This window comes from Oncorhynchus clarkii, chromosome 26, assembly GCF_045791955.1.
Source record: "Oncorhynchus clarkii lewisi isolate Uvic-CL-2024 chromosome 26, UVic_Ocla_1.0, whole genome shotgun sequence".
NCBI lineage: Eukaryota > Metazoa > Chordata > Actinopteri > Salmoniformes > Salmonidae > Oncorhynchus > Oncorhynchus clarkii.
This window is the reverse complement of record NC_092172.1, coordinates 13,148,215-13,169,994: the sequence shown is the minus strand read 5'-3', so window position 1 is coordinate 13,169,994 and position 21,780 is coordinate 13,148,215. Positions and strand designations below refer to the sequence as shown.

At 44.4% G+C, this 21,780-nt stretch overlaps 1 protein-coding gene across 5 annotated transcripts in view; it reads right to left on the bottom strand.

Moving 5' to 3' along the window:
- LOC139385095 (ankyrin repeat domain-containing protein 11-like) overlaps nt 1-21,780 on the bottom strand; it is a 134,965-nt gene that overhangs the window by 12,033 nt on the left and 101,152 nt on the right. For all 5 annotated transcript variants that reach the window (XM_071130149.1, XM_071130145.1, XM_071130146.1 and 2 more), the window contains 3 exons: nt 17,694-17,839; nt 11,047-11,179; nt 244-417 (listed from right to left, as the gene is read on the bottom strand). In XM_071130149.1, the coding sequence (XP_070986250.1) occupies nt 244-417; nt 11,047-11,179; nt 17,694-17,780 (394 nt within the window). In that variant the 5' untranslated portion in view covers nt 17,781-17,839. The remainder of the gene's footprint in view (nt 1-243; nt 418-11,046; nt 11,180-17,693; nt 17,840-21,780) is intronic.

Genomic DNA, 21,780 nt, shown 5'->3' with positions numbered 1-21,780 from the left:
CAACCAGCCAGACCCAGAAATGAACAGTGGATTAAGACAGCAGAGGTCCATTTCACTGCAGTAATGGAAATTGATGAGGGTTATCTTGTATAATTGAATTCTAATTAAGCAGTGTGGTCTGTTCTTTAATGAAGCATGGAGCAAAAGTGTGGCTGGGACTCTAAGCACCAGGGACACAGCACCCCCCCCCATCCCACCCCCCGCTGAACCCTCAGAGACGTGGCATCCATGACAAACACGCACCTGGACTGTTGACTGACTCTTCAGCCGTCATCTGCATGAGAAGAGCCACCTGCTGCCGCTCAGAGAGGGGGTACCCGGCCCGGATCCCTGGCATGCCCATCCCAAACGGCAGGCCTGACTTCCTGGTGTTGGTGGGCTCCTTTTTAATGCGCTTCCGTTCCGGACCTTGCTTTTCTGTGAGGAGAGAGGGGAACGGACAATGTGAGGCCTATGGGTAGCACAGACACACATACAAAACACAGGATAGCAAATTGCTCAGGTTATATCGGCTTTTACTTCAGCGTGTCAAACTGAAGTGATTTCAATTCTGACCACAACAGTCATTGATAACGCTCATTCAACATCTCCATGGTAACAGGTCAGATAAGTGTCCTCGGTGATGTTCTAAGGAACCCCCTAGGTGAAACCCCTACCAACCTCTAGTCTAGTTTAGCTCGCATCCATCTTCTGAGGCAGCGGATGGTGGTGGGCATTTAAACCCAGCTGCCCCAGAGGGAGGGAGGGGTCAACTATTGACCATCTGATGTTTCTGTCTCTCTCAGGGGGTGTGACTTGGCAGAGTGACAGTGATTACAAAATGGCCGGTGTTCATTTCAATGTGGCCGAGTCAAGGTCACCACAATGGCGACTTGCTGCTGGACAAAAGCAGCTGCTCCTCAAAGACACGCCCCATCAATTATTTTCAGTGTCATGAGGAATTATCAAATCTCCATAGCAATGTCAGTCTTACTCTACGATTGAGACACATGAATATATAAACACTCGACACTTGCAACTGCTGGACGATTTGGAGGTACGCTCCGTCAATGTTCGAACAAGTCCAAACTGTGCCAGCTACAAGATCCTTCCAAAACGTTTTGCCGTCAATAAAAACAAATGACATTTGGCCTTCAACTGCGTCTATGGAGACAACACACATTGTCTAATCAAAAGGGGAGACCTACAAGCCTGCTCGCTGTAGCTCTCAACACAGTGGATTGCTCAAGGCCACAAACAGAATTAATAGGAGTAGGAAACATGGCTGCTCACACTTCCGGGCACAAAACCCTTTCCAGAGATTTCCCATAGTCAGAGCTGATGAACTTTCACTAACATCTGTGAATACTTACGCCTAATGTACCCCCCCCCCCACCCCTGATACACACTCACATCCTGAAAGGAATTAGCCATTTAGACACATTCCTTTTTATTCAGACTTAAACAGCATGAACCACAGCAGTGGATGTTTCAGGCGGTGGATGTTGAGGACTGAAAGTTGCTGAGAGTTGCTTTTCCAAGCCTTTACAGTGGGCCCCAGTCAGTAATGAGCCTGCTCCAGTACTTGAAAAGGGCTGCTATCAAACCACATACAAGTCTCTAATTACAATGGCTTTTTCTACCAGATTTGGACATGCATTGAGTAGGCTAAGCGGCACGCAAACATGTGTGATTAATTTTCAATGTAAATGAGATACAGTGGGAAGACGGGAAAGACAACAAAACAGCAGGATCACCCTCACACACATCCCACATGGATTACAAGGATGGAATTAAGACAGAGGAATCTGAAAATGCAATGTAAGCCCATAGACATCCATTGCTACTTCTAATGAAATAGTTAAGAAACATGTTAGACTGTATATACACTGGCAAAAGGCCTATGTATACAAAGTGACTTCAACTAGGCTAATCCCACAATCTCCCACGCATGCATGCATATGTTCTCAAGACATTGGACTTTCAAGAAACAAAGTGTCACTTGCCACATCATGCGTTTTACATCGTCATGATGATGTGGCATTTGACTTTTCCTTTAACTTGAGAGATCTGATGGGAAAGTTGGAGGGAGACCAAGCTACCTCACTGTTCCCAAGAACGCCAGCCTAGGCCAGGGGCGGGACCCACAGCAAGACAACAGTCAAGTTACAATGGGCCCATGACGCCACTGTGTTAGCCTATTGTGAAAACGTTGCTATCAGCTTCCCACTGTGGGGGCAGGCAAAACCAGAACCAGCCCAACCAGAGGAACCAGGTAGGCCTAGTCCGTTTCTGGTGTCCCCAAATTCAATAGGACAACAAAGACGATGACAAGCTCATCTTTTTATCATTCGACTTGGGACATCATGCATGCTAACATCCTGTCTTTCTCTGAGTGACAGCTATGAATATAGTCAGACCAGTTCTGTCAGTTGGGGTTCCTGCCCCGTGGGAGAGTGATGTTCTATTATTAGAGGTAGACCTGCTGAGCTGTTTGCTTTACTGCAATGTGTACGTAGGACTGGCCTGTGTTATATTACGTAGAACATGGGAATCAACTGTGAAGACACAGGCGACTGAGATCTCATGCTGAGATCAGGCTGAGATCTCATGGTCAACGTGTAAACACATTGGCACCACAACTCGGTCTTCCTTCTTAGACTGAGATTGAAAACAAAGCATGTTTACTACCACACACCACCACAACCACCGCCGCCCAGTCACACAGGAGCCAGACACATTCATGCTCCTGTATGAAGATCACCTTCTTCAGGAGAATGTCATGGCGTGGGATAGTGAGAGGCAATTCCTTCCTACTCAGAAGACAGGGAGAGAAGAGAGAGCTCCGTTGTCAAGCAGAGCAAGTCAGACACAGCCGGCAAACAGGAAATGACGGAAGAAGAGACCGGAAGTGGCCACAGGATGTTGTGTCACTGCTTTGTTTTATGCTTGGCTACGATGACGAGAGCAGAGGCAAGTGTCGGTGCAGAACAACAGTCTTCAGTGGTAAAAATGACAGAGAGCGGGACAGATCGGCAGAGAACCGAAGGGCTTTCTCTCACACCACGTTGGCCTACTAAAGAGCTGCCACTTACAGCTTGACCTCCTTATCTCCATGTACACTGGGCCATCCTGATGTAGGGTACCGTACACAAGGGGTCAAAGATGGTCTGGAGAAACAATGGAAACGTTTCAGAACGTCTAGACAGAGTGCAACTACTAGCCTATCTAATATTCCTAGTGGCGACTGACAAGCTCCAAAACAACTGAACCTGGACCAAATCTGATTTCAAGTCAAGTAACAGTGAATAATTCATGGATCTTCCAAAGGATGGGAGATGAAATATTACAAAAACATGTCTCCCTCCAGGGATCTGAATAATGGTGGTGAGCAGCAGACAGACAGGGCTGATTTGGGCTGCGGGGGAGAAGACCTCAAGCCAGCAGCCCCCCCCGTCCCCATCCCTACTGAAAGCAGCACCTGCTGCACCTGCTGATAAGACAGGCATCCTGTATTCCTGCCATATCGTGAAGAAGATGATGCGTGTGCTAGCCTGGCAGCAGCTGATCTGCACTCATCACCGTCTCTGATCCGCCTCCCACTCCTCATAGCCTTATCCAGAGCAGTCTCCTCGCTGAGGAGCCTTGGCCATGACTCCTACACTCTCGCTGCAAGCCCTGCCGATGGTCTCCACACCAATACAGGGTACAACAATGATCTGCTACACAAACTACCATCTCTAGAAGAACGCCTTGCAAACTGTCAAAACAGTGTGTTCAAGATGAGAGCAAAATCACTGCAATTAGCTACATCGTTCATCTAACAGATGCCTTGGGGAGAAAACTTCCAGTAGAGATCGAGTGCCCTGTTAGAACCATACAAATGGATGTTATGCACTCAGATAAGGCTCCACCACACACACTGACTTCAATTTATGGACTGACTAGTCCTAGACAACTACCACCGTAGGAACACTCATCTTGTGGGTTCGGAGCAAAGACCACACAAATGCAGAATGCAGCAAATCCCTGGTAAGAAAATGACCGACAGCATGAATTCCGCATTTCAAGTGAAGTACATAGCCTAGTCCACGTTAGACGAGTTTCCCTGTGTCCTCGGTCTGTTTCCATCCAAACTAGCCAAATAATAAGGAGATGTGAAGGGTCTGACTTGTACATCGTTCATAGCTGAACAATACAATCAAAAGTAGTCACGCCGTACATTTCTTAAAAGCCAATATGTTACGAATTCAACACTATCTTTTTGTTTAGCTGCCTCAAGCTATAGTGTCAAAACATTACCTCATAGGCCAACTATGGTAATTTGTGTTACGGACGCCATGCAAAACCACTGAGTACATAGCACAGCCTCAGTCTGAACTCTCCATCAGCACACTAGAACGAGGACCTGGAAGCACAGGGGTGTATTCTCCCAGCAGCCCCGCAGCACAGTGAAAAAAATAGACAAGTAGTTCCTTTTCTGAGCAGAAGTGGAGCCACGCTGGACTGACTGCCATACCCTCAGACAGATTGAGAAAGAGAAAGCAATAGAGAGACCGAGCGAGGAGGGCAAAAGAGAAAATAGCTATGCAGTCATTGAGGTTTCTGTTTCATCACTCGTTCTCTGTGTTGTTTTTTTCCACTCAGGATGAGGAGGGTGGAAAAATGTGAAGCTCTCTCTCCTTCAGAGGGTCATATGAAGCCCAGCCCACTAGGAGAGGACTGTACAGCCTGCACTTTCCTCCACATCCTCAAAGTTCACTACTGGAATCCCTGTGGCGTTTTTTTCCCAGGGTTCAGAATCCCTCTGTGGTCTCTTGACATTCATCTCCACCAGACATGAGGCCTGCAGCAGCACAGCCGGACCAGACTCCTCTAGCAGAACCTGGGTGGCAGGACCACCTCTGGTCTTTTCTGCAGGCACAAGGGAGCAGGCCAGGGGAACACAACCCCTCCATACACGGGCCTACTGGGCTACAGTCTAGACTCTATCCCCACAATGACGGGCCAAAGAAAAAGAGTTCACCATATCAAGGGGAGATACAGGATCATCAGAAAGACATTAATGTCAGGGGGAGGGGACAGCTGTAAAGTGGTTAACAAATTCCTTTGGGTATAGACTACAGGTCGACCGACTAGGATTTTTCAACACCGATACCGATTATTGGAGGACCAAAAAAAGCAGATACCGATTAATCAGCCAACTTTTTAAATGTGTGTGTGTGTGTCTGTATATATACATATATATAAAATAATAATAATAATAATAATGGCAATTACAACTACTGAATGAAGACTTTTTAAAAACTTAATATAATAAGTAAATAAAATCTATTTAGTCTCAAATAAATAATGAAACATGCTCAATTTGGTTTAAATAATGCAAAAACACAGCGTTGGAGAAGAAAGTAAAAGTACAATATGAGCCATGTGAAAAAGCTAACGTTTCAGTTCCTTGCTCAGAACATATGAAAGCTGGTGGTTCCTTTTAACATGAGTCTTCAATATTCCCAGTTAAGTTTTAGGTTGTAGTTATTATAGGAATTTTAGGACTATTTCTCTCGATACCATTTGTATTTCCTATACCTTTGACTATTGGATGTTCTAGGCACTTTAGTATTGCCAGCCTAATCTCAGGAGTTGATAGGCTTGAAGTCATAAACAGAGCTGTGAATCAAGCATTGCTAAGAGCTGCTGGCAAACGCAGTAAAGTTTGAATAAATGCTTACGAGCCTGCTGCTGCCTACCACCGCTCAGTCAGACTGCTCTATCAAATATCAACTCATAGACTTAATTATAATATAATAAACACAGAAATACAAGCCTTAGGTCATTAATATGGTTAAATCCAGAAACTATCATTTCGAAAACAAAACGTTTCTTCTTTCAGTGAAATACGGAACTGTTCCGTATTTTATCGAACGGGTGGCATCCCTAAGTCTAAATATTGCTGTTACATTGCACAACCTTCAATGTTATGTCATACTGTTGCATACATACTGCCCAAACTGTTGCATACACCCTGACTCTGCGTGCAATGAACGCAAGAGAAGTGACAATTTCCCTAGTTTAATATTGCCTGTTAAACATGAATTTCTTTTAACTAAATATGCAGGTTAAAAATATATACTTCTGTGTATTGATTTAAAGAAAGACATTGATGTTTATGGTTATTTACATTCGTGCAACGGTTGTGCTTTTGTTAAATCACCCCCGGTTTGGCAAAGTTGAAGTAGGCTGTGATTTGATGATAAATTAACAGGCACCACATTGATTATATGCAACGCAGGGCAAGCTAGTTAACCTAGTAATATCATCAACCATGTGTAGTTAACTGGTGATTATGTGAAGATTGATTGTTTTTGAGAAGATAATTAGTGCCACAAGGTCTTTTTGACGCTGCACTCGCATAACAGGTGGTCAGCCTGCCACGCAGTTTCCTCGTGGAATGCAATGTAATCGGTGTCCAAAAATGCAGATTAGCGCTTGCTAGGAAAACTTGAAATCAGCCCTAACTAATCGTCCATGCCGATGAATTGGTCGACCTCTAGTATAGACAATAACACAGCATGAAAGGAACTAGCTATCAAGGCCAAGACAACAGAAGAGGGGAAGTGTGTCTGTGAAACCACACACACTACATGGAGACAAAACTAACACACTGAAGGATGAACCATTTAATGAATGTTTCCATTGTACAGCCAGGTTTAAGACACGTGGATGGAAAAGACACAGAAGGATAACAGGCAGGGAACACGAAGACAAACGCACCCCGAAAGTGTATCAATTGCAGGCAAAGCCAACGAGTGAATTATGGCCTAGTTGATGTGAGAGACTGACAGACATCCAGCCTGTAGAGGCAGAGACTCCACCCTAACAGTAGCATAACAATAAACAATCAGGGCACTGTTCTAGACAGGGGGAGGGGAGATACTGAGGTGGGAGGCAACCTTTCTCTGCCAACAGCCTGCTAACAGGTTACAGAGTCACTACCACCTGCAAACACACAGCCAAGCCACTATAGTAGTGACTAACCAGGGGAATTGACTACGCTCCTGATTTGGTCACTCAAGCTGCACTGAGAACACAGGTTCTATATTCAATATATCTTCAAAATAGAGAAATACCTTTTTAATAAAAAAATAAATGTTCCTGCAAAAAGATCACTAAAACAAAAAGAGAAATGTACACAATGGTTTGGACTTCATATTACCCAAAGAAATAACAGTTGAAGTTCACAGCAGCATTTCAAACCAACGCAATAACCCAGCACACAGATGTGGGTTCCATTACTGTGTTATCACAGACCATCATCAACAAATCATTTCAAGATCCTCAAAGCTCAAGCCAAACAAGCTGGAACAGTAGTTCCCCCTTTCTCTCTTATTAAAGAATAACACAAGAGAGTGTCTCACCCAAAACCTTTTCAGGCCCTCGTGATTGACAAATCCTCACTTAATTGGCCCATGTTCCGTGTGGCCTTTTTCTATTTTTCCCAATGATGGACAGTTGAACCAAGTTAAACCAAGGCTAACCAAAACACACAGCCTTCTTTGAGGTTTTCTTTGAGGTTATAAAATAACAGCCTGCAGGAGCTTAACCATCACGCCTCTTCAAACTCAGGAGGCTGAAGAAATTTAGCTTGGCACAGAAGACCCTCAAACTTTTACAAATGCACCATTGAGAGCATCCTGTCGGGTTGTATCACCGCCTGGTACTGCAACTGCACCGTCCTCAACCGCAGGGCTCTCCAGAGGGAGGTGTGGTCAGCCCAACGCATCACCTGGGGCACACATCTACAAAACCCAGTGTCACAGGAATGCCAAGGACCTCAGCCACCCGGGCCCACGGCCTGTTCACCCCGCTATCATCCAGAAGGCGAGGCCATTACAGGTGCATCAAAGCTGGGACCGAGAGACTGAAAACCGCTTCTTTATCAAGGTCATCAGGCTGTTAAATAGTCACCACTAGCTGGCCACCGCCCAGTACCCTGCCCTGAACTTTAGTCACTGTCACTAGACGGCTACCACCCGGTTAGGCTACCATGCCCCTAAGAGGCTTCTGCCCTATGTACATAGTCATGGAACACTGGTCACTTTAAGTAATGTTTACATACGGTTTTACCCTCTTCATATGTATATCCTGTATTCTAGTCAAGGCCTATCCCATCCACTCACACACACATATTTATACTCTGGACTCCGACATCGCTCCTCCTAATATTTCTATATTTCTTAATTTCATTCTTTAACTTTTTAGATTTCTGTGTATTGTTGTGTATTGTTAGATATTACCTAACTGTTGGAGCTAGGGAACACAAGCATTACGCTACACTCGCAGTAACATCTGCTAAATATGTGTATGTACATATAGGGGCGGCAGGTAGTGGGTTAGAGCGTTGGGGCAGTAACTGAAAGGTTGCTAGATCAAATCCCTGAGCTGACAAGGTAAAAATATGTCGTTCTGCCCCTGAACAAGGCAGTTAACTTCTTGGTGACAGGGGGCAGAATTTTCACTTCCGGATGAAATGCATGCCCAAATTCAACTGCCTGCTACTCATCCCCAGAAGATAAGATACGCATATTATTAGTAGATTTGGATAGAAAACAAACGTTACTAAAACTGTTTGAATCATGTCTGTGAGTATAACAGAACTTATTTAGCTGGCGAAATCCCGAGGACAAACCACTCAGATTTTTTTGTTTGTTGAGGTCACTCTTTCAATGGGTTTTCATTGGGAATCCAGATTTCTAAAGGACCTTCTTGCAGTTCCTATCGCTTCCAGTCTTTAGAAAATGGTTGAGGATTTTCCTTTGTGTAATGAAGAAGTACGGCCATCTTGAAAGAGGGTCACTTGAAGTGTACTGTTAGATAGAGGCGCGTTACCAGAAAGCATGCTACAGTTTTACTCCTGTATTGAACACAGGGCATCACGTCTTCAATTTTATTGATTATTTACGTACAAAAATACCTAAAGTTGTATTAGAAAAGTAGTTTGAAATGTTTTGGCAAAGTTTACCGGTAACTTTTGAGATATTTTGTAGTTATGATGCTCAAGTTGGAACCAGTGTTTTTCTGAATCAAACGCGCCAAATAAATGGACATTTTGGATATATATAGACAGAATGAATCGAACAAAAGGACAATTTGTGATGTTTATGGGACATATTGGAGTGCCGACAAAAGAAGCTCGTCAAAGGCATGAATTATATTTTTATTTCTGCGTTTTGTGTTACGCCTGCAGGGTTGAAATAGGCTTCTCTGTTTATATGGTGCTATCCTCAGATAATAGCATCGTTTGCTTTCGCCGAAAAGCCTTTTTGAAATCTGACATTTTGGCTGGATTCACAACAAGTGTAGCTTTAATTTGCTATCTTGCATGTGTGATTTCATGAATGTTTGATTTTTATAGTCATTTATTTGAATTGTGCGCTCTGCATTTTCACTGGCTTTTGGCCAGGTGGGACGCTACCGTCCCACATATCCCAGAGAGGTTAACCCACTGTTCCTAGGCCGTCATTGTAAATAACAATTTGTTCTAAACTTCTTTGGGACTGGGGGGCAGTATTGAGTAGCTTGGATAAAAAGGTGCCCAGAGTAAACTATCTGCTACTCAGGCCCAAAAGATAGAATATGCATATAATTATATTTGAATAGAAAACACTCTGAAGTTTCTAAAAACTGTTTGAATGATGTCTGTGAGTATAACAGAACTTCTATGGCAGGCAAAAACCTGAGAAAAAATCCAACCAGGAAGTGGGAAATCTGAGGTTTGTAGTTTTTCAAGTCATTGCCTATCGAATATACAGTGTCTATGGGGTCTTATTGCACTTCCTAAGGCTTCCACTAGATGTCAACAGTCTTTAGGACCTTGTTTGAGGCTTCTACTATGAAGGGGGAGAGAAAGAGAGCTGTTTGAGACAGAGGTCTGGCAGAGTGGCATGAGCTGATCACGCGTGTGCCTGTGAGAGGTAGCTGCGTTCCATTGCATTTCTAAAGACAAAGGAATTATCCGGTTGGAACATTATTGAAGATTTATGCTAAAAACATCCTAAAGATTGATTCTATGCATCGTTTGACATGTTTCAACGTCTGAACAAATTATTATATGCATTTGGAATACTGGGCTAAATGCGCAAACAAAAAGGAGACTTTATCGAACAAAACAAACATTTATTGTGGAACTGGTATTCCTGGGAGTTCGTTCCTGTCAAGATCATCAAAGGTAAGTGAATATTTATAACGCTATTTCTGACACCTCTCCTTCTTTGGAAAATGGCTGGATGTTTTTCTGTGACTAACGCTGACCTAACATAATCGCAAGGTGTGCTTTCGCCGTAAAGCCATTTTGAAATCTGACACAGCGGTTGCATTGAGGAGAAGTTTATCTATATTTCCATGTATAACACCTGTATCTTTTATCAATGTTTATTATGAGTATTTCTGTAATTTGATGTGGCTCTCTGCACTTTCCCCAGATGTTTGTTTGAGACAATGCATTTCTGATCATAACACACCAATTTAAAATGAGGTTTTTGGACAAAGATTAACTTTATCGAACAAAACACACATATATTGTGTAATATGAAGTCCTGTGAGTGCCATCTGATGAAGATCAAAGGTTAGTGATTAATTTAATCGCTATTTCTGATGTTTGTGAGCCCTCTCCTTGGCTGGAAAATGGCTGTATGGTTTTCTGTGACTAGGTGCTGACCTAACATAATCGTTTGGTGTGCTTTCGCCGTAAAGCCTCTTTGAAATCAGACACTGTGGCTGGATTTACAAGAAGTTTATCTTTAAAATGGCATAAAATACCTGTATGTTTGAGGAATTTTAATTATGGTATTTCTGTTGTTTTGAATTTGGCGCCCTGCAATTTCACTGGCTGTTGGCGAGGTGGGACGCTATTGTCCCACATATCCCAGAGAAGTTAACTGACTTGCCTAGTTAAATGAAGGTTAAAAAAAAAACTCTACAAAAAAACTAAATGTAATTTCATTTAATTCTTCCAGCATGCACTGCCAGGCTGAGGAAGTGATGTAACATCCCCTCCCCCTCCAGTCTTACCTGAGTCAGAATCTTTCTGGTCTCCATTGGCTCCAACAGTGAAGGGAAGCTTCCTCTTGGATGCCTTCTCTTTCATCTCTTTGACGCCATCGCTGCGGTCCAATTTAGGAGTCTTGTTTGACAATACTTTATCCTGGCAAATAAAAAAAGAAAATATGAACACCATATTGCACAGCTATAACAGTAAAGACACACAGATGATCATTTATGGGGTACACTACTAGCTACTAAAACTGTAGATTAAAATGAAAGGGCTGATGTGGAAGGATATTTCTAGAACTTCCTCTAGACGAGTGCCAAGCTTTGGCCTAACGTTGGAGACTTCCCTTAGCATTTGGGAAAAGACAGAGCCTGAACAGACAGAGACAGAGGGACACAGGCCATCCAGGCCAGGACACATTGACTGAGGGACACAAAGAGACAGGCAGGCGGCAGCTGTGTTTCCCAAAGCTTTACACTGCAGCGTCTAGAGACTTCCAGCGATTAGGGGATTTGCAGAGCGTGACTTTTCCATGGAATTTCCTCTCGGTGTTCCGGCAGCAGAGAGCAGAGGCAGACAGTCCCAAATGGAAAGAGAGAGATGGAAGGAGCGGTAACACCCCCGGGGTCTGTGGTCCACGGCAACTGGAACCCATCAGAAGCTCCCGCCCCCCCGCCAGCAAGCGGCCTGCTCCGGCACCAACGGCTCCCTCCGGCTGACGTTCTGTCTATACAGCACAGTACAGCGCTGCCTCTCCCTCGGCCTGCCTGGCCCAAAAGACTGCTGTTAAAGGGGCATGCAGCAGCTCTGATCGGGGCCTGTCTGCTCGGCTCTCACACAAAACACCCTCCTCACATTTAGCTCTAAGGAGCAGGGAGATCTAACACTTCATAAGAAAAAGGAGCAAGGATTTTAGTGTAGTGTTCCAAAGACAGGAAAATATCTCTCTTCTATACAATATACTGCTTATATATTCAAATACCAGGCTATTAACTGCAACCTGATGGTTTTAGTTTGTAGTAGAACTCTGTGAACCCAGATTTGAATGATTGCTATAATTAAAAACATCGCAAACGATTATAAAACAAATAAATAAAACCTTATGTAATGCCTCTTTTTCTAAACGCTAGATTTAGAGGGCCAGAGCAGCTGGGTTGTCGGCCGGGTGCCGTCTGTGGTAAGGAAGGCTAATTAAAGAGCTCTGTGTAGGTGGCTGTTTACCACAGAGCGGAGACGCAGAATCCGATCAGATAAGAGGTGGAATGTAGCAGCAGAACGCTCTCTCTTTCTCAGGCTAGTTCCCACTGCTGTACAGTGGCTCGCTCTGCAGCCCGCCCTGGCAAGTCCCAGCCCCCAGCACTCCTACAGTCATGAGACTATGATGTCACCCTTACAGTACAGTGTAGACACACAGCAAGCTCTTTCTGCTGCTTAGAGCTAGGCTTAGCAGTAACTCTGTACACCAGCGAGAGGGAGGGAGGGAACGAGACACATTATTTGTCGGTCTACATGTAGGAGGAATTTCCAAACAGAAAGACAGTACACAGTATACAGACAGCTGACACAGGCACACACAAAACAACATGTCAAGACAGACAGAGGCGTTAGCGCTAGGCAGAGCAAGTCTTGCTGCAACACGCGGAGAAAAGAGAGCCGAATTAAAAAGACAGCTGTGAGCCACTGCTTCAAGGCTGCCTTCATGAGAGACCATGTTTACTGGTCTCCTAGCAATGCTCTTGCTCCTCCTCTCCCTCCCAGAGTCTGATGCAATTCGGTGCGGAAGGCTGTACATAGCAGACGCGCGTAAAGCTGCACCTCTGGGTTGCTGCTGCTGCCCCATTGATTACCATGACATCATCATTCTGCGTCTAAGCCCACTGTGGCTGTCCATGCTGGCAACACGTCCACAAAAACACAAGCTGGCTTTAGCTGCCATTTAAAGGGACAGCTCTCCACACTACCTAGGGGAAAACCCCACTGAAATGTCTCCCTAATCCCTAGTATCACAACCATGTTGAGAAACAATAACACAGGAAATGACACCTGTTATTACGTTACCATTACAACTCTGCTCACATCTAATTAACAGCTCCGTTCATTAGAATCCACTTCTGGGAAATGATGTTCAGTGGTCTAACATAGAACCTAGGGAGAACATCTCTAGGAACTAATCTCTCATGTTTTGTCTGAGTGTCTCAGTGTCAGGCTGACTGCAGCAGAATGCCGTGGCCTGCCTGCCCAGGAACGTAATGCTGTGTTTGATGCATGAGGATCTACATTTGCCACACAGTGCCAGCAGCCTCCACTTCATTGGCCAAAAATAAAGAAGATTACTTCATAGATAAAACCTGGACTACCTACTCAGATGAGTCATATATAGCTGGCTGGCTAAAGCACATAACCTTGCTATATCATGAGTCATTAAGCTGATGCAACACTACATACAGCCATTTCCCTGGCTCTAGGCTACATCTAGAAACACAGAAAGCATGTCTGTATTTAAAGGGTAGGGTTGTATGATGGTATTCATAGTGCATTCAATACAGTAGCAAGGAACGTTTCAGAGAGCGGGACACGTGTATACGTTGCAAGTGTTGCAATAATTCACGTCGGTAAAAAAACAAAATAACAACTGTTTGACATAGTGCATTTTGCCAACTTGTATTTTAAGTGGGGATGCAAAATATATCAGTGAACATATCGGAATCATCAAGTTTGCAGAAAACACAACAGCTTGATCACCAACAACGACGAGACAGCCTACAGGGAGGAGGTGAGGGCACTCGGAGTCAGGTGTCAGGAAAATAACCTCTCAACGTCAACAAAACAAAGGAGATGATCGTGGACTTCAGGAAACAGCAGAGGGAGCACCCCCCTATCCACATTGACTGGACAGCAGTGGAGAAGGTGGAAAGTTTTAAGTTCCACAGACAGTTTGGTGAAGAAGGCGCAACAGCGCCTCTTCAACCTCAGGAGGCTGAAGAAATTTGGCTTGTCACCTAAATCCCACAAACTTTTACAGATGCGCAATTGAGAGCATCCTGTCGGGCTGTATCACAGCCTGGTACAGCAACTGCTCACAACCGTAAGGCTCTCCAGAGGGTGGTGTGGTCTGCACAACGCATCACCGGGGGCAAACTACCATCCCTCCATGACACCTACAGCACCTGATGTCACAGGAAGGCCAAAAAGATCATCAAGGACAACAACCACCCGAGCCACTGCTTGTTCACACCGCTATCATCCAGAAGGCGAGGTCAGTACAGGTGCATCAAAGCTGGGACCGAGAGACTGAAAAACAGCTTCTATCTCAAGGCCACCAGACTGTTAAATAGCCATCACTAACTCAGTGACGCTGCTGTCTACACTGAGACCCAATCACTGGACACTTTAATAAATGGATCACTAGTCACTTTAAACAATGGCACTTTAAATAATGCCACTTTAATAAAAGTTTACATATCTTACATCACATGTATATACTGTATTTTATACCATCTACTGCACCTTGCCTATGCCGCATAGCCATCGCTCATCCATATAATTATATGTACATATTCTCATTCACCCCTTTAGATTTGAGTGTATTAGGTAGTTGTTGGGGAATTTTTAGATTACTTGTTAGATATTACTGCACTGTTGGAACTAGAAGCACAAGCATTTCGCTACACTCGCATTAACATATGCTAACCATGTGTATGTGACCAATAAAATTGTATTTGATTCGGCCAGTATTAGCTAAAAATGCCAACGTCGGTATCGGTTTAGTTTAACGCCGATTTAAGAAAACGATGTCAAAGCTACCATTCATACCTATATAACGTAGGCGTATGTGACGTAATGACGCCACGTAAAATGTAGCGCTACACTGCAACACAGCATTCCTAACCTGGCCCACAATGTCTGCTGTGTGGATTGAGCAGTCAAAAAGTCAAGCAGTCATTTGAAAGAGTAAGAACATTTCAGCGAGACAACTCAAAGGCGAAATCCATTAACGGCAAGATAACGTTATTCATTGCCCTTGACAATCAACCATTCTCTGTCGTGGGTGATGTTGGCTTTCGCCGACTGGTCACGTTTCCCTACCGGAGTTCCACAGCAATAGCATCGCTGCTATTAGCTTCACGACATAATATGGAACGTCGTTTGGGTCTTTGCCTGTCAAAAAAGATAACACTATGACACGTTAAATACGCTTTTATTTTGACACTTAAAATAACACAGTTCTATTATAGAATGTTGTGTGTTCTGAATTTGCATGTGCAAGCCAAGCGCCACCACTACTATCAGTAGCACTGTCAAAGATGTACAAAAAAGTATGCAAACAAGCAAACACCGGCCACGAATGATGTGTTTACAATACCACGTTGGTAATGAAGCATTTTTTTGTTCGACCGCAACTTCTGAGGTAGCTAGCTTTAGCTTGGTACCAAGCTAGCACCAATACAACCAGCCTGAAAACAATCAGTAGAAACTGCAATCATTTTCATTATTCTTAGCAATGATTTAGGAATCCTTGTGAGTAAATATTAGCTAGGTAGCCACTTGCTGTTAACCTATTGAAATTGAACTTCAGTTCATGAAAATAAATACCTAGTCAGCTACTTAGCTTTGTTGCCCAAAGCTAACGTTATAAGCAACCAGCTAGCTTCTTCTTGCTAGTGACGTTCGACCAGACCAGGTTACGTGTTGTGAAGCTAGCCACAATAAGGATCAGGCACAATAGTGGAATTTGCGGTTTGTCTTCAAAATAAAAGTAATTCTTTGAAAGTGATGCAGAAGGTTACAATTGGTGGAATCATGCCATATTTAGACTAGATAATGTTAAACAAGGTTGGAATGTGAAGCAATGCAATGGGGTATCAGTCTACTCGGAAACACCCACAGAACACAATTGTTTATAGAGTTTACGCAAATATTAGCATTGTAGCTCTTATCACGAGACTGTGACTGTGTGACATCACCTCCCCAGTCAGCCTATTGTGTGTATTCACATTCATATTGCACTGTACAGCTTTACCTAAGGATTGGGGATCAATGAAATGGGGTATCAGTCTACTCAATACCCAAGATATTGTTTTTCCTCAGGCATAGTGTTCAATACATATAGGTTGACAATAAATGTGGCTCAATTCACAGTTGTTTTAGAGTCCCATAATAAGAGATACGACGCTAATGTTCTCTGGGTGTCACTGAGTAGACTGATACCCCATGTCATTGAGCCACAATCCATAGGTAAGACTGTACAGTGAAATAAGTAAGCCCCCAATGCAATTCTTAAGTCTAATACATCCAGTGTGATTTCAACACATTTGTCAAATTAACAAATTGTCTTTTGTTGATTTTATATAACAACGTTTCAACCTCGTTTAACATGATCTATTCCATTATGGCATAATTATACTATTTGTATTAATTTGCATCACTGTCAATGACATACTTTTATTTTGAGGTCTAACCGCAAAGTCCACTATTGTGGCTAATCCTTATTGTAGCTAGCTTCACATAGATGGGTCCGACCACCATTAATCAAATAAGAAATGTCTTTATTAATTATGGTTATTTTAAATGATGACCCCCATCAATATAGTTAGCTAGCTAACTATAGCCACTGAAACAGATTGTTTTGCTATATTTTAGGGGAAGAACATTGTTTGCATCCATGAGCTAGCTATCTTTTTTTAAAATGACCAGCACTGTAGGTGTGCGAGACAACTTTACCAGCATCATAGCATACATATCGATTCATCTTTGTGACATATGAAATACGAGTGATAGTGTAATCAATGTGCAATAACTACGTGAAAAATGTATATTCAGGTCCTGACTGGTCAACACACTTATTTGACATGTCAAGTAGTGTTTTTTGACACGCAAAGACCCAAACAGCATTCCATAGTATGAGAAATCCTGATTGGGAATGAAACGACTGAACAAATGAACAACGAAACAGCACAGAAACTAAAAGAAAGTAATAGGTTTTAATTATGTTTTACAGGTAATGGGGACAAACGTAAATTCCAATAAAATAACTTTTTGGTCAGTGTGGTGTGTGTGTGACTTTTATTTAACTAGGCAAGTCAGTTAAGAACAAATTCTTATTTACAATGACGGCCAAACCCGGACGACGCTGGGCCAATTGTGCGCCTCCTTACAGGACTCCCAATCATGGCCGGATGTGATACAGCCTGGATTTTAACCAGGGACTGTAGTGACGCCTCATGCACTGAGATGCAGTGCCTTAGACCGTTGCGTCCATGTGTGTGTGCTAACTATTTAACTGTACTAGAATACTTAAAAAGGCCGCTAAAATTGTAAATATCTGTTTTTTTGCCAAGGAAAATATTGGATATTGGCCAAAAATGTCATATCGGTGCTTCACGAATTTGAAGTGTTCTCAACAAGTGTTTTCTTTCACTGTAGAAATGTTACCATAGCCCACGCCCAACATTGGGACCTCAGTCATAAGAAATAATCACAAAAAAAAGCGACAATGGGCTCTTAGCCAGTTGAATGCCAACTCCCATGGAGCTGTTTATTAAGTCCATAATGACTTTTTACTGTGTAATGAGGACATGACCCCTAGATGCAGGACTCAGCAGCTAGAGCAGTAAAGGGCTTGTGTATGTGTAGATTTGTGGTGTGTCAGTATGTGTGTGTTTCTTACCTTCTTCCCACTCTGCTTCTCCACCATGTCAGTGTTGAGTGGGAAGTCTTCCAGCTGGGGGGTTTTTGAACCCCCACCCTTGGGCATCGTTCAGCTATCGCCACGCCAAACCTCATTCACGCTTCCATCGCATCGTCATCGACCGTCTGCCAAAGGAGAGAGCGAGAGAGATAGAGGGGGAGATGGAAAGAGACACATTAGCACCTGGTCACTCGTCTCCACAGAAAACACATTTCCACACTGCCACACAATGCTCCCATTAGCAGTACATCAGGCTTCCCATTTTCAACAATTACACCTGCACTCTGGTTTCAAAGGTGAGGAAGTGTGCAGAATAATGCCCCTGCTCCAGACCCACTCTCTGCCCTGTAAGTTTAGGGTGTTTCATTGCCATCTCCATAGGGTGAGAGAGATAGTGGTCAATGTGGGTGAAAGACAGGCCTACGGAAGCGAGTCTAAGCACGTTTTTAAGTAGCTAATCCCTTATTCACACACAATACATTCCTAATTGAAACCAATGTCTTGATGTCAATAACATTAATCCATCTCGATTACAATAAACATGGGGAGAATTATAGGTTTTCCTATTTTGTGCAATGCCAGCAAAACTGATTTTACTGTGGGACAGGAGACACACATCTCTGCTTCATGACACCCGGTAACAGCTGAGGAATGTCTTCAGGGATATGGCACGTCTGGACAACAGCCCTACTGCCCTACCCAACATACATACTACACAGTGTCGGTGTGATGCAGGGAGTGGTGTGCTAGTGTAATGCAGGGAGTGGTGTGCTAGTGTAATGCAGGGAGTGGTGTGCTAGTGTAATGCAGGGAGTGGTGTGCTAGTGTGATGCAGGGAGTGGTGTGCTAGTGTGATGCAGGGAGTGGTGTGCTAGTGTGATGCAGAGAGTGGTGTGCTAATGTGATGCAGGGAATGGTGTGTAAGCAGGGAATGGTGTGCTACTGTGATGTAGGGAATGGTGTGATAGCAGGGAGTGGTGTGATAGCAGGGAGTGGTGTGCTAGTGTGATAGCAGGGAGTGGTGTGATAGCAGGGAGTGGTGTGCTAGTGTGATAGCAGGGAATGGTGTGCTTGCAGGGAGTGGTGTGCTAGTGTGATGCAGGGAATGGTGTGCTAGCAGGGAGTGGTGTGCTAGTGTAATGCAGGGACTGGTGTGCTAGCAGGGAGTGGTGTGCTAGTGTGATGCAGGGAGTGGTGTGCTAGTGTTATGCAGAGAGTGGTGTGCTAGTGTTATGCAGAGAGTGGTGTGCTAATGTGATGCAGGGAATGGTGTGCAAGCAGGGAATGGTGTGCTAGTGTGATGCAGGGAATGGTGTGCTAGCAGGGAGTGGTGTGCTAGTATGATGCAGGGAATGGTGTGCTAGCAGGGAGGGGTGTGCTAGTGTGCTGCATGTAGTGGTGTGCAAGCAGGGAGTGGTGTGCTAATGTGATACAGGGAATGGTGTGCTAGCAGGGAGTGGTGTGCTAATGTGATGCAGGGAATGGTGTGCTAGCAGGGAGTGGTGTGCTAGTATGATGCAGGGAATGGTGTGCTAGCAGGGAGGGGTGCTAGCAGGGAGTGGTGTGCTAATGTGATGCAGGGAGTGGTGTGCTAGTAGGGAGTGGTGTGCTAGTGTAATGCAGGGAGTGGTGTGCTAGTGTAATGCAGGGAATGGGGTGCTAGCAGGGAGTGGTGTGCTAATGTGATGCAGGGAGTGGTGTGCTAATGTTATGCAGGGAGTGGTGTGCTAGCAGAGAGTGGTGTGCTAATGTGATGCAGGGAGTGGTGTGCTAATGTTATGCAGGGAGTGGTGTGCTAATGTTATGAAGGGAGTGGTGTGCTAATGTTATGCAGGGAGTGGTGTGCTAATGTTATGCAGGGAGTGGTGTGCTAATGTTATGCAGGGAGTGGTGTGCTAATGTTATGCAGGGAGTGGTGTGCTAGCAGGGAGTGGTGTGCTAATGTTATGCAGGGAGTGGTGTGCTAGTGTTATGCAGGGAGTGGTGTGCTAGCAGGGAGTGGTGTGCTAGTGTTATGCAGGGAGTGGTGTGCTAATGTTATGCAGGGAGTGGTGTGCTAATGTTATGCAGGGAGTGGTGTGCTAATGTTATGCAGGGAGTGGTGTGCTAGTGTTATGCAGGGAGTGGTGTGCTAATGTTATGCAGGGAGTGGTGTGCTAATGTTATGCAGAGAGTGGTGTGCTAATGTTATGCAGGGATTGGTGTGCTAATGTTATACAGGGAGTGGTGTGCTAATGTTATGCAGGGAGTGGTGTGCTAGTGTTATGCAGGGAGTGGTGTGCTAGTGTTATGCAGGGAGTGGTGTGCTAGCAGGGAGTGGTGTGCTAGTGTTATGCACAGAGTGGTGTGCTAGCAGGGAGTGGTGTGCTAATGTTATGCAGAGAGTGGTGTGCTAGTGTTATGCAGGGAGTGGTGTGCTAATGTTATGCAGGGAGTGGTGTGCTAGTAGGGAGTGGTGTGCTAGTGTTATGCAGGGAGTGGTGTGCTAATGTTATGCAGGGAGTGGTGTGCTAATGTTATGCAGGGAGTGGTGTGCTAGTGTTATGCAGGGAGTGGTGTGCTAATGTTATGCAGCGAGTGGTGTGCTAATGTTATGCAGCGAGTGGTGTGCTAATGTTATGCAGCGAGTGGTGTGCTAATGTTATGCAGCGAGTGGTGTGCTAATGTTATGCAGGGAGTGGTGTGCTAGTGTTATGCAGGGAGTGGTGTGCTAGCAGGGAGTGGTGTTAATGTTCCCTCCTGCTGAATCTCCATGCAGCCATGCTACTAGATTATCTCTATTCTCTTTAGTATCCACTTCCCCGTCTGCATGTGGAGAGGTTGCTTCCGAGCGCCCATGAATAAATGATATGTAAAGAGTTTCTCAATATTTTTCTCCTCCATAATCCTTTTTTAAATGTTATTTTTAAAATTGTTTTAAACCAGAGTGTGTGCAGAGGGCTGGGCTGGAGCCGGTCCCTCCTCCTGCCATCCTCCCGCCCTCTCTCCACTACCCGGGAACGCTGCCTGGCACTCAGCTCTGCCCTGGCGCCATGGCCCTCCCTCTGCAGCTCTCCTGCTCAAAGACAGCTATTTATATCCCAGAGCTAGCGATGCACACCGACAGAGGAACATTGCTCCTCTCTCTTCCTGGCATATGGAAAGTGAGACGCAGCAAACCTCTGCTCTGCTCGGCTCTGCCTCCACCCCTCTTCTCTGGCCCCGTCCCCCAAAGCCTCACACACTCCAAGCTCACATTACGCAGCACAAAGTGGCAAAGGGGTCAACTACTATCAGAGACAAAGATTCTATGATACACACATTGTGCCGACCTAGTTTGAGCGATCTTGAACAATAAACTCCACACCCCCATCGTAAATGCACACATCGTGATTGAAACCAGCCTTTGATGTTAGTGGTGCGAAACAGTTTCATATTATATTGAGATAATCATTTAACCATGTACAATTTCCCCTCTGCTATAACTTTGAGTGTGTATGTTGGTGCCTGTATGCGCATTGGCAGGGTCAATAAGAACCGATTACGTTTTCCTATATGGTTTCCGCTGTGTACCATATCAGTGACTGACTTAAACTTCAATAGTGTTCTATCTCTCCCTTTTTTACATGATGTAATAACTATCGTATATAATACCATAGGCCTATATTATTATAGACAACATCACTATCCAGATGCTGCGCTTCTTGGCGTAATTGTGTTATCAGGTTGTCTTCAAGGATTCTGGGCTGGTTTTGGCACAGAGATTAAATAAGTGTATTATGTTATTGAGTCCTCAGTCAGTTCCTCTATAGGGGTTTTTGGCAGGGAGACTTCAATGTATTATGTGTGTTCTGAGCTTTCATCTCCTAGTGGGGAGAGGAACACACACACACACACACACACACACACACACACACACACACAGAGAAACAGAACCCCAAGAGGAAACACAATAACATCCATTCCAAAACACAGGCCTCATTTCCTCCACCTTCCACCCCATTCAAAAGCTGCACAGCATCTGCTATCAGTGTGTGTGTGTGTGTGTGTTACACAGAGGGGCCGCTCTCCACAAGCCAGCAGCTCT